The 13,871-nt window shown below is 39.5% G+C and overlaps 1 protein-coding gene across 1 annotated transcript in view; it reads right to left on the bottom strand.

The window, feature by feature from the left end:
• The window catches only part of epha8 (eph receptor A8), a 517,518-nt gene that overhangs the window by 340,459 nt on the left and 163,188 nt on the right, over window positions 1-13,871 (bottom strand). Inside the window, exon 2 of the mRNA XM_034167384.1 lies at window positions 13,678-13,742. Coding sequence (XP_034023275.1) covers window positions 13,678-13,742 — 65 coding nt within the window. The remainder of the gene's footprint in view (window positions 1-13,677; window positions 13,743-13,871) is intronic.

The raw sequence follows: 13,871 nt of genomic DNA on the forward strand, positions 1-13,871 counted from the left end.
AACCATTAAAGACTGGTCCATTCCGGTGGACCAGGTGCAACTCAAAAGCATTTTGCGGCTTGCCTCATATTATAGTAGACTTTTGAAGGGCTTCTCCACCATTTCTGCACCACTCTTCCACCTGCTGTGGAAGGACTGTGCTTTCAGATGGAGAGAAGAGTGTCAGTGTGCCTTTGACATACTCTGGTCTGTGCTGACTTAATCTCAACATGGATGCCAGTAACGTGGGATTTCGAGTTGTGTTTTCCCAGGCTGGTCCTATTGCAACTGTGTACTGAACAAGAGTGTGCGCCGCTACTGTGTTACAAGGTGGGAGCTCCTGGGCGTTGTGATGGTGGTGAGGCATTTTAAGTACTACTTGTGTTGTACACCTTTCACTGTGAGAACTGATCATGCTGCCTTGCAGTGGCCGATATCCTTCAGGGAGCCAGGGGAGCAGGTGGCCCGCTGGCTGGAGGAGCTCCAATCATCCAACTTCAGAGTTGAACGAATAGCCCCATAAGGACTCACAGTCTTTAGCAATGCACATACTCTGCACTCACACTGCCTGTGTTATACTGCCCCACATCATACTGGAGATACCACAAATTTTCAGGAAGTCCCACACAGTAAAGCAATGACTGGAATCATATACCGTGAAAATCATTATAGGCCTAAAAAAAAAGGCCTGTTAATATATATAAATAAAATAAAATAAACCTCACTCACTCAGTCATTATTCATTTATTTTCTATACCCGCTTACTCAAGTTAAGGATCACAGCTGTAGTCTATCCCTATTAATGTTCCCAGCTAAGCCATTTGAAGAAAACCGACAATAAAACTGATTATTATTTACAGGTATTATCAAGTTTTAGAGATTTGCTTTCAGGTTGAGTTTGAGGAAGACAATTTTATAAATTAGTATTCTTTATTTTTTTTTTTTGTATTTCTTGTATTTGTAATGGCATAAACAAATTAAAATGTGTGAATTAAAAAGTGTTCCAATACTTTTGGAGGGCACTGTATCCTAACCTTATGATGAGTGCAAAATGAGTGTGGGATTATTACCTTTTTGTTTAAGAATGTTTAATTTTCACTGTTGCTGCACTTTGTGTCAAATCATAGTCATGTCATATATCATACTGATATGACAATATTGAGATATGATAATTTTGTGATATTGTACAGCTCTACTGTCAACTAGCTGAAAACTCTGAATACTAATTTACATCTATATTAAAAAAATGCTTAAAGTGGCAGGGGGTTAAAAGGACTGTAACTAGGGGGGTCTGGTAGGTGGAGCCCCCCAGAAGCTGAAAGGCAAAAAAAAAAAAATGTTTAAAAAGGCGGGGAGTGTGGAGGGGTGGTGCTCTCCCCAGAAGCTGAAAGGTTTTAACCATGTTAATGCTCCTCTGATGCATTTGCTCAAAAAATTTCTGAAGGACCTAAATGACATGGTGAGATGCTGAAGAGATTCATCGTTCATGTATGCGACATATACAATACATATTAATATTATAATTATAAGAGAAAGAAAGAAACCTCAATTGACAATGTTGCAATCAGCTTACATGATGCATTAAATTTGGTAGATTAATTTAACATAGTGATTGGTGTCCAGGTAGTGGAGAAGTGGAACTTTCAACACAGAAGACTCCCAGGTTAAATTTGTAATGCTACAGAAAACCTTACAGGTGAGCAGGGGACATGGCATCTGAAGACTAGTGATTTTCAGTCTGTGCATAGAGCAATCATATTAATGTCTCCTTTCAAAGCTACACATTATCCCATTTTATATAACGGCTGAGTGGATCCTTGTCATTTGATTGGTGCTTTGTATGTCACATGACATGAATTAATTCATCCCATTTGTGTTGCATTGCATTCAGAGTGTGGCTTGGTTCCATTTAGAGTGCAAATTTGCTTCCATACGCTTGGTACCATTGCACTCTGAACACGCATGCACGCACATGCTCACACATGCTCATGAACGCACATGCACGCGTACCCACACGTGCGTGTGCGCGCACGCACACACAAAACAAATCCACTGTGCTGCCTGGAGGCTGTTAGCAGGAAGCGAGAAGGAAAGCTGGACTCATTTTTGACATGATTTTTATTTTTCGCTGCTCTGAGGACATAGTCTTTTTTTGGTAGTACAAGCACCGACCAGGTTGCGTGTGTGTGCGCATGCATACAGGGGACGACATAGTTTGGTTGAGCTAACTGATGCTATACACACACACACATACACAAACACACAAAACAAATCCACTGTGCTGTCTGTTAGCAGGAAGAGAGAAAGAAAAGCTGGACTCATTTCTGACGTGATTTTTTTTCACTGCACTGAGGACATACACAGGTGACCGAGTCGGCTGCATGTGTGCATGCGTGTGGGGGACAAAAACACGATGATTTGATTGAGCTAATTGACGCTGCTACACACACACAAAATCCACTCCGCTGTGTGCCATCTGGATGTATGAAGACCTGTTCACATAAAATGCTGATGTGATTTTTGGCTGGACTGAGGAACTACACAAAGTCTTTTTTTTTAAATGGAACTCTGTAGTCAGTGCACAGCATCACTGGACTACATGTTACAGTGGGACACCAAAATGTAAGTCCCTTTTCTGTTGTTTAGAAATTAATAAAATATCAAATGACAAGGACCTATTTTAGCCATTATATAAAACAAATAATGAATGTTTTTACATTATTTCAATGGAACAAATATATAATTCATTCAGTGAAAGCTGGAACAAACCATTCAAATCAGCTCGTTGAATGGTATGTTCCAGCTTTCACCTCATGAAATATTCGTACCATTGAACTCATAAACATTCATTATTTGTTTAATAATCATGGTAAGCACTGACAATTGACTGCTGTGCTATCCTACTGAGCCAGCTACATTGAGAGGTAGTGTAACACTATGCTGCTGTCAGGATGTTGGGACTCTCCATTGTAATCTCACCAAATCGCAGGAAGATTGCAAAAGTGGTGAAGCACCTTAGGGCAGAGAAAGCTGTGTGAGATTTGGGGTGTTTGGGCTGAACTTCTTCATGTGGGAGGAAATTCTCCTGGCATGGCAAGCAGTCTTTGTTTCATTTGAGAGACAGGTATCTTAAAATACTGTCAGAAGGAACTTGTGATCCAAAGGATGAATGAGTGGAATGCAACAAGTACAGGGCTACACAGCTCTCTGTGTTGGATATATGAGACATGCATGGGTTATACTTTAATAGGATTCAGTGGCAGCTATTTGCTGCTCTGTGATGACAACAGTATGGTATCATATCACAGAAGTCTCCTGGGACTTAGTGAAACCAAAGTATGAATATTTAGGCCTATAATGATTTTCACGGTATATGATTCCAGTCATTGCTTTACTGTGTGGGACTTCCTGAAAATTTGTGGTATCTCCACTACGATGTGGGGCAGTATAACACAGGCAGTGTGAGTGCAGAGTATGTGCATTGCTAAAGACTGTGAGTCCTTATGGAGCTATTCGTTCAACTCTGAAGTTGGATGATTGGCGCTCCTCCAGCCAGCGGGCCACCTGCTCCCCTGGCATAACAGAGGCCAAAGCAGAGGACTTTAAACTGCCACAAACTGTGTATGCAGAATATGGTCTTGGGATTGGAGTATGGTGAGATTGGGACTTCCCAGTATCCAGTATGGAGGTCTATTGTGGACAACTAGGTGGGGCCAGCCACCAGGTTCAAGGACTCATTGATTTCGGGCAGCGGGTAAAAGTCTTTCATAGTGACTTTGTTTAGCGGCCACTAGTCAACACAGAAATGCATCCTGGGGCTCCTATTCTTTGGTACTATGATGACAGCTGAGGCTCACTAGCTTTTGGAAGGTTCAGTGATGCCTGCCCTCAACATCTCATCGAGCTCTTGAGCTGTTTGCTGCACCCTGTTGTGCTAAAGGGAAGGTGCCTTGGGTCTGCTATAATTGGGTGGGCATCACCAGTGTCTATTTCATGCTCTACCAAGTGTGTTAGACCCACTTTACTCTCAATGAGGGCAAAAATGTTTTTGAAATCTAGTAAGACCTTCTACAAGCTCCTATGCTGCTGTTGGGTCAGCCCCTCACAGTTCCTGGACAAAATGTCTCTCAATGAGAATATCCACTCAGTTTCCCATGCAGCAAAGGGCACTGAGAGTTTCCCCACCTGAAACATGAACTCCCCGCATCAAATAATCAGGGCTAAGTCTCCAGTCACCATTCTCAGCTGTACAGTGGTGGCATCCACAGTGGCTCCCACCAGCACAACATAAGGCCACACCAAGGCTGCATTGGACCCAGTGTCCAAGAGAGCTGTACACATGCCTCCCACTACCATCACTGGAAAGTGGCAGAAATCGGCATCATGACTGCAGCCCACCATTCCATCCGCTGCAGTTTTTGATGATGACATGGTTTGTGTGCTTGCTTCTTCACAGGCCCGCATGATCCCACCAACAGGAGTCCCCCGAGGGTTTCCCTGCACCGGGTTATGCCTGGGGCATTGTCTGAGTAGGTGTCCTTCCTGGCCACACCCCCAAAAGGTCTGAGATTGATGACCAGCTGGTGGCATGTCTGCATAGGCATGCCTCATTGTCGTTAGCTAGGATGCAGAGGGGTTTGCCAGGATAAAGTCTCACAGTCCCCTCTCTCCCCCAGGCTTAAGCCCCTTTCACATTGGCGTATTCGTAGAGCTGCTTATTGTGGCATATCATCTATGCTGAGTTGAGCAGCTGTACGCCCATGCAAGTTTATGAGTCATTGAACTCATAAACATTCATTATTTATTTAATATTCATGGTAAGCACTGACAATTGACTGCTGTGCTATCCTACTGAGCCAGCTACATTGAGAGGTAGTGTAACACTATGCTGCTGTCAGGATGTTGGGACTCTCCATTGTAATCTCACCAAATCGCAGGAAGATTGCAAAAGTGGTGAAGCACCTTAGGGCAGAGAAAGCTGTGTGAGATTTGGGGTGTCTGGGCTGAACTTATTCATGTGGGAGGAGATTCTCCTGGCATGGCAAACAATCTTCGCCAATGATTGCTCTATGCACAGGCTGAAAATCACTAGTCTTCAGATGCCATGTCCCCTGCTCACCTGTAAGGTTCTCTGTAGCATTACAAAATTAACCTGGGAGTCTTGGGTGTCTGTTTAAAGTTCCACTTCTTATAATGTGTATTCTCATGTTCTTTTTGAACATTGCACAAGCTGGACACCAATCACTATGTTAAATTAATCTACCAAACTTAATGCATCATGTAAGCTGATTGCAACATTGTCAATTGAGGTTTCTTTCTTTCTCTTATAATTATAATATTAATATGTATTGTATATGTCGCATACATGAAAGATGAAGCTCTTCAGCATCTCACCATGTCATTTAGGTCCTTCAGACTTTTTTTGAGCAAATACATCAGAGGAGCATTAACATGGATAAAACCTTTCAGCTTCTGGGGAGAGCACCACCCCTCCACACTCCCCGCTTTTTTAAACATTTTTTTTTTTTTGCCTTTCAGCTTCTGGGGGGCTCCACCTGCCAGACCTCCCTAATTACAGTCCTTTCAACCCCCTGCCACTTTAAGCATTTTTTTTAATATAGATGTAAATTAGCATTCAAAGTTTTCAGCTAGTTGACAGTAGAGCTGTACAATATCACCAAATTATCATATCTCAATATTGTCATATCAGTATGATATATGACATGACTATGATTTGACACAAAGTGCAGCAACAGTGAAAATTAAACATTCTTAAACAAAAAGGTAATAATCCCACACTCATTTTGCACTCATCATAAGGTTAGGATACAGTGCCCTCCAAAAGTATTGGAACACTTTTTAATTCACACATTTTAATTTGTTTATGCCATTACAAATACAAGAAATACAAAAAATATAAAGAATAAAAATTTCTAAAATTGTCTTCCTCAAACTCAAACTGAAAGCAAATCTCTAAAACTTGATAATACCTGTAAATAATAATCAGTTTTATTTCCAGTTTTCTTCAAATGGCTTAGCTGGGAACATTAATAGGGATAGGCTCCAGCTGTGATCCTTAATTTGAGTAAGCGGGTATAGAAAATAAATGAATAATGACTGAGTGAGTGAGGTTTACACACTGGACAGCCCCTGCTGGCTGTGTTACAGTAACCTGCCTTACTGCGTTCGATCTGTCCTGTGCTGAATGAAAACTCATCACCTCAAGTATGGCAGATGGATGCTCTAACAAGGCATTGATCATTTGTTGTTAGAATGTCATTTGGCATTTTGAAATGATGCTTACTCACTGTGCACACCTGCTGGCTACCATTACAAGCATAGGAACATGTTTGGACTACATCAGCCAAAGTTCTGTCTGGGAACTCTACAAGAAGAATATTGAAAGAAATCTCTATGAGTATCGCCATGAAAGATGTACTTTTACTCATAAAGGTGTGTATCCTTTCAACATTATCGGATAAATGCTGTTACATATATTCTATCTCCAATTTTATTAAAACTTTTATAGACAGGACTTAAGACTTTTATGCCATTAAATATAATGCCATATAAGATCTTTTAAGCAATCTGCTGACACCTTGGGACATAGTTTTGTCATTCTACTACTGTGCTCCTAAAAGCACAACACTAAAAGAAATAAAATATCATGACTGGAACAATTTAAGACTTTTTTCATTGCCTTGAAATTTCTCCATGTTTTAATATATGAATACAAAACACTGTTTTCCACGGTGAGGAAATTTGCATTTGTTTAACTGTAAAAATATGATTTAGTGTTATTTATTTAAATTTGTATAGCACGTAAACACACATTTAAAGGAGGACTACCCAAAATTTAATTGTTATCTTATCTGATAGAACATAATAAAAACATGCATTTCTCACCTTTTTTTTTTGATAATTAATAAACTGATAAAATAAAATTTTACAAAGAACACACGATTGGTTAGAAGTTTTATGACATCACAATATGTACACCAAGCATGCGCACTGTCATCTCTCCTGTGGATTTTATGTGAGAAATAGTAGGGGAGCATTTTTTTTTTTTTACATGGCTCCCGGCTGTAAAAATGAGGGATAAAGAAGAAGTAATGTTAGCTATCATGCACTACCGCTGAAAAATATCTAAATGCTTGAGCTGTGGGTAAGCATGATGAAAATATATATATATATATATATATATATTTTAAGATGTTACTACTATGCTACTAAGGGTTACCTTTTGCTGATTTTTAAGTTCTTAAAATTTGTAGACCAGTGTTATATGCATTATCAGTTAGTAAAAATTGATAGTGACTTTTGTGTGTGTATATATATATACACTCAACAAAAATATAAATGCAACACTTTTGGTTTTGCTCCCATTTTGTATGAGATGAACTCATTGAGTGTATATATATATATATATATATATATATATGAGGTCTGTCAATAAAGTAACGGTCCTTTTTATTTTTTTCAAAAAGTATATGGATTTCATTCTTATGTTTTTACGTCAGACAAGCTTGAACCTTCGTGCGCATGTGTCAGTTTTTCCACGCCTGTCGGTGACGTCATTCGCCTGTGAGCACGCCTTGTGGAAGGAGTGGTCCCGCCCCCTCGTCGGATTTTCATTGTCTGGAAATGGCGGAATGATTTGGACTTTTTTTCCATCAGAATTTTTTCAGAAGCTGTTAGAGACTGGCACCTGGAAACCATTTGAAAAATTCATCTGGCTTTCGGTGAAAATTTTACGGGCTTCACAGAGAATAAGGACTGTTACTACAGCTTTAAGGATGGCTTTAAGGACGCTTGGCGCGCCGCGCTCCGAGCTGCGACGACGAGGCAGAAAACGCCAGATCATTTCTAAGCTGATGGCTCTGTGGATACGAGACCGTCGTGTGCACTTTCTCTGGTTATCACAAGAGACATCAGCCATTTTCCAGCAGATTTCACTTTTAACCAGAGATTTTGTCATGGAAAGCCGCGCGGAGGCTTCGTGCGTATCGACCGATTCGCTGTTTGAGCGAGACAAAGAACACCTCCGTTTCGGCGTGTCATGGGACAAGTTGGGACAAGCCCAGCTCTCCATAATTTCTCTGATACTTACTGGACTGGTAAGCATTGAAAGCCGAGATAGGCCTGTCCCATGACCTTCTTGCCGTGAGGCAATAGTGCTAACCACTAAGCCAACGTGCTGCCCTGGAGTAGTTTTATGAGGGAAAAAAAAATAATAATTACAATTTATGGAGCAATTTTGTATTGTGATTGACTCTTTTTTTTTTTTGGAATGATTTACTGTTTCTCAAAAATAAGGACAAATCATTTTTATTTCAAACAAAGTAGGTCTTTTTATTATGGCTTTGCTGTAAATATAGTTATTTAGGATGAAACGTTAATTGCTTTTAATTTAGCAAATATATTATAATGGGTTTGCAACAGATCTAAGTGGAACTCGAAAGCAGTCACAACAGTGGTGATAAAAAGACACTGGTTTATTGTACAAAAAACACAAGGCAGAAATGTCCAGAAGTCATAATAAATAACTCAAAAAATGGCTTTGTCCGATGACAGCCTGATTCAAAATGAAGGTCACTAACAAGGTCAGTATACAGAGCAGTCCATGAAGTCTTTGTGTCAATCTGGAAGGAAGAGCAAAAGGGCTCATCCAAAAAAAACAGGCACAGGTCAAAATACAAAAAGGCGGTCCTACCATGCAACAAAATCCAAAGTCCACTGAGCAAAACTCGGGTGTCAAAAGGCAGAAACACGTTCATACACAGATATCTGAAACACGAGAGCAAAATCTGAACATGAGAAACAAAGGCAGAACCTATGACAACCTGGCAACGAGTGACAGGAAACATGCATGTTTTACTGTAAATGTGCCATTTAACTATAGAGACGGGTGAAAAGAGGAGCACACAAGGAATGGACCTGGAAGATGGGACAGAGAGAAACCATAATCACAACAAAACAGTATCATAAGGAATATATTAAAAATGCGAAAAACCTAAGAACACTCAGGATAAAACAAGCGCAGGATAAAACAAAAATAATAAAATGAATGTGGCAGCACATGCCAACACGAATCTGGAGAGAAACCGACCTACTGTCTTATGCACTGAGAAATGACAGACTAGAGAGTGTGCTGCACAAAAATATTTTTTTGGGGGGGGGGCAAAAACAGAAGTGCAAAGTGGTGAGCAAAACAGAGGTGAGTGCATGACAATAACAAACCAAAAGCAAGATTTAAGAATAACTATAGGAAGGTTGCACACCAGTATGCGTATGTGCAAGCACGCAACCCATGACAGGCTTAATGTATCTTCATCTAGTAAGACAAGTAAGAGGAGCATGTACTTTGTTTGAGGTGTGGGAATGTGTCTTCCCCACACTCACTGTGACAGTTTGAGCAAACCTGTGAGAGCATGGTTTTATTAATTGTGACTGGTTGAATAGGATTTGTGCACCTGCAGTGAAGAATGTGAGAAGGTACAACTGCAGTATGTCTTATTTCATACAAATTCTACGTACTTGAGTGATTTGCCCCAAATATAGCTTCATAAAAATCCCATTTGGGTGCGCTATGTATGCCAGCATACTTGCAAGACAGTAGGGTGACAAAGGATACTGCACCAGGAACAGAAGAAAAAAAAAAAAAAACAGCAATCACCACTGGCAGCGAAGTGAAAGCTGTCCTTTTGCCCTAAAAGTATATATATATATATATATATATATATATATATATATATATATATATATATATATATATATATATATTTTTTTTTTTTTTTTTTTTTTTTTTTCCTTAGTTTTTTTTTTTTTTTTTTTTTTTTGAGTCCTATTCAGGGTTCTAGCTAGGACCAGTTTAGTGCTGGGTAACTTATGTGATCGCAGCTCACAGCTATAGGGGTTTTTAAACCACTAAAATATTCTTGGCAAGCCTTACGTGAACAAATATTGGGTGGTTTTAGATGCATTGAATGCAATAATAATAATGATAATAATATTATATATATATATATATATATATATATATATATATATATATATATAAAGTTGCATTAGTACGTTTGAGATTTTTTTATTGTGAGTAGAAAATGACAGTGATACACTTCAGCAACAATTGTTGCCAGTGGGGCAAAATGGAATATAAATTAAATAACATTGAAAATGTTAAAAACACATTAATATTTAATGGACATAGCATTTACTCTCTTCTTCAAAAATGACACACAGAAAGTAGCTTTTAATCCAGTGAAGTGGGCAGTTTTTTTCTGTCATTCTGACAGTTTTTGCTTTTGTTTTGTTTTTTTTTTTGTTTTTTTTTTCAACAATTTGAGTGGGATTGCATTACTTTTTCTTGTTAAACATAACACCTAATTGCCTTGTTTGATCAAAAGCTGAACCTGGACTGATTTGTCAAACCTGCTGTTTTAAATGAAAAACTTTGTGAATTAGTTTTACTTTCCTCTTTCACTGACACTGTGCCTCTCCTCTCCATCCCTCTCTGATCACTCATTGGTCTGCTGTTTTTCATACTCTGAGCTTTTTGGAAACACGTAGCCTTTCAACTGTAAAATAAACTAAATTTCTGAATGTATCTTCAGATATGGATACAGAAGGATCTCTGGATTATTTAATGTAGAATTTTTATGGCTGTTTTCAGCTGCTGCTCTTCACAGCGCACCGCTGTGGCTACAGAATGCGCTGACTGTGTGATCTCTGCTGTTTGCGATTTGATATGAAGAAAATGAGAAATATATTTCTTATTACTTTAATTATTGGTTTAAAAATGCAAAAGTATTATTCTATAAGCTTGAAATATGATTGAATTGGTACATTTTCAACAATATTTCATTTCAGTTTTCAGAAATTCTGTGCTGGGTGGCACAGCCAATTTGAACCCAAGAGCTGGGTGGAAATTTGTAGTACCCACCATGGCTAGAACCCTGGTCCTATTTTTCAGTGAATCAGAGTGGGTGTGAGCACTAAATTGTATGACACTATGATATGATCTGATACTATCATATCATAAATGGATAAACACAATGCAGGAGTGGATTGCAGAAGAGCCGTTCTTCAGCGGCACAAACTGGGAGACGAATCAGGATTGAGGGAAAGATGAATGCAGCAATGTACAGAGACATCCTGGATGAAAACCTGCTCCAGAGCACTCTTGACCTCAGACTGGGGCGACAGTTCATCTTTCAGCAGGATAATGACCCTAAACACACAGCCAAGATATCAAATGAGTGGCTTCAGGACAACTCTGTGAATGTCCTTGAGTGGACACCCAGCCAGAGTCAAGACATGAATCCGATTGAACCTCTCTGGAGAGATCTAAAAATGGCTGTGCACCAATGGTCCCCATCCAACCTGATGGAGCTTTAGAGGTGCTACAAAGAGGAATTGGCAAAACTGCCCAAAGATAGGTGCTCCAAGTTTGTTGCATCAAATCAAGAAGATTTGAGTCTGTAATTGCTGCCAAAGATGTATTAACAAAGTGTTGACCAACGGGTGTGAATAGTTATGCATGTGTGATTTGAAAAAACATTCATGTTGTCATTATGGGGTTTTGTGAGTAGAATTTTGAGGGGAATTTTTTTTTTTACTCCATTTTGAAATAAGGCTGTAACATAAATGTGGAACAAGTGAAGTGCAATGAATACTTTCATGGCACTGTAGCTTATTTCACCTTCTTCACTTCATTGCATCACAGCACATGATGTATACTTTAAGAACCTGGATTATAAAACCATGAATCTCAGCTGTGCCAAGAAGTACATTCAATCAAACATTTCAGATCCAGGCCCTCAGGGTGAAAAACGTCTCTCGAAGAACATCTCTCATTGAGTTAGCTGTGAATATTTCTGTCACATTGAGGCATTTAATTGTAAAACTGCATGTAATCAAGATGGTAAAACACAAGTATGTCAGAATGACTGAGACACATGTCTCATGCTGAATTTACACAGGAGTCATTCACTCAGAATCAGATTCTTCCAGCTCTTTCTCAGGATCTGAAACACGATCCATCTGCTCCTTCTGGCCGCCACTCAATTGCATGGCCTTCTGTTGTGTGGGCCAGAGGTGAGTTAAATGTTTCTACTGCGTCAGTGACAGCCGGGGGAGTGTGGGACACTGTGGCATCTCGCTGCTATAAAGATCACGGCTGGAGTTCTAATTTATCAGCACAGGTATCATCACGCCACATTACAATATGCTAATATAGCAACGGAGTGCCATCGCTGTCTTTTCTTTGATCTTCCTCCTTCTTCCTGCCTCTTTCTCCCTTCTGAGCAACGAGGCTGTCCTCCCTACTGCGATTTGCACCGTGCTGCCAACAAGAAGTGATGTCAGAGCTGATGCTGGAATTATCTGAGCATTACATACCATCATCTGACTGCAACCAACAACATGTAAACAGCCACACATCGAAGCGGATTCTGTTAAATGAGAGCAGGATCACTCTGAACTGGAGCGCTGGCTGACACGGCTTCAGACAGCATGCTGTAAAAACCAGAATATAATTTCAACAGGTGCAGCTTTGTGGTGGAAAACTGCACAGATAGTCCATGAGCCAGTTACCAATTCTGACCAAATCGGTACCACATAAGGTGTCAAAACAATGCTTAGAATCCTGCCTCAGTGTACCATGGCCTACACAAAAATGTATGATAACCATCCCAGGGAGCGAGCTATAGCCAGCTAGGGGTCATTGATGAATTACATAGAGGTCAAAATGTAAAAATGCTTCAATCATGTTGAAAACTACACTGCATTATTTGTCTGATCATAAAGATCCCCAAAAGGTATAGTTTGGACTATCTATGACTGAATGCTCAGGAGTTATGGGGTAAAAACAGCAAAAATGGTGACAAAGGTCACTTTCAGTTTGTACAGGGGTCAAAAGTTAAAGTTAAAGTTATTCCAATTTCAGTAAAAAAAAAAAAATGATGCAAGTCATTGGTTGAAATAAAATAATTAATAAATGAAATAGTTTTGACTGTGTTGAATGTTTGGTCTCTAAATAAAAGTCAAACAATGGCAACGTCCATTGGATTCTATGACTCGTGACATATGTTACCCTGTAACATGATAACTAAGCATGAGAAATGGCGCAAACTATTCCTTTTTAGAACCCTATTAACCCAAACAATAATTTGCATCATTTTTACTGAAATTGGAGCAACTTTAACTTTTGACCCCTGTACAAACTGAAACTGACCTTTGTCACCATTTGTGTTGTTTGTACCCCATAACTCCAGAACAATCAGTCATAGATAGTCCAAACTATACCTTTTTGGAATCATTATGATAAGACAAATAATGTCATGTAGTTTTCAACATGATTGGAGCATTTTTACATTTTGACCTCTGTGTAATTCTTTATTGACCCCTACCTGACTATAGCTACCACCTTGGGATGGTTGTCATTCATTTTTGTGTTGGCCATGGTACACTGAGGCTGGATTCTAAGTGTTGTTTTGTCACCTTAAGTAGTACAGAAAACATGCTTGGCCCATGGACTAAGAAGGACATAATGAGATTAACCTGCAAAACAGTGACATTGTGTTAATGTTGATTCATTTTTTAAAAATCAGGAGCTGAATTGGTTGGGAAGTGAGTTAAGACCCCTTTTCCACAGCCTGCAGTAGCTGCTGGGTAGTGTTTAAAATTTTTGAACCTTACCCCATGTGATGGGTATGTTAGCCAGCCCCAGTCTCCCGTGATGGTTGTCGTATCCAGCAGATTCACTGCAATGAGAGAGAGAGAAAAAGAACAACATAGGAGATAAGTGATTAACAGCAAATAATTGTTTTGCCCCCTGCTGTTCTTCATCACCATCCTCTGCATGCAGCAACACCCAACTGAGTCTCACACAC

This window comes from Thalassophryne amazonica, chromosome 3 (genome assembly GCF_902500255.1).
Source record: "Thalassophryne amazonica chromosome 3, fThaAma1.1, whole genome shotgun sequence".
Taxonomy (NCBI): domain Eukaryota; kingdom Metazoa; phylum Chordata; class Actinopteri; order Batrachoidiformes; family Batrachoididae; genus Thalassophryne; species Thalassophryne amazonica.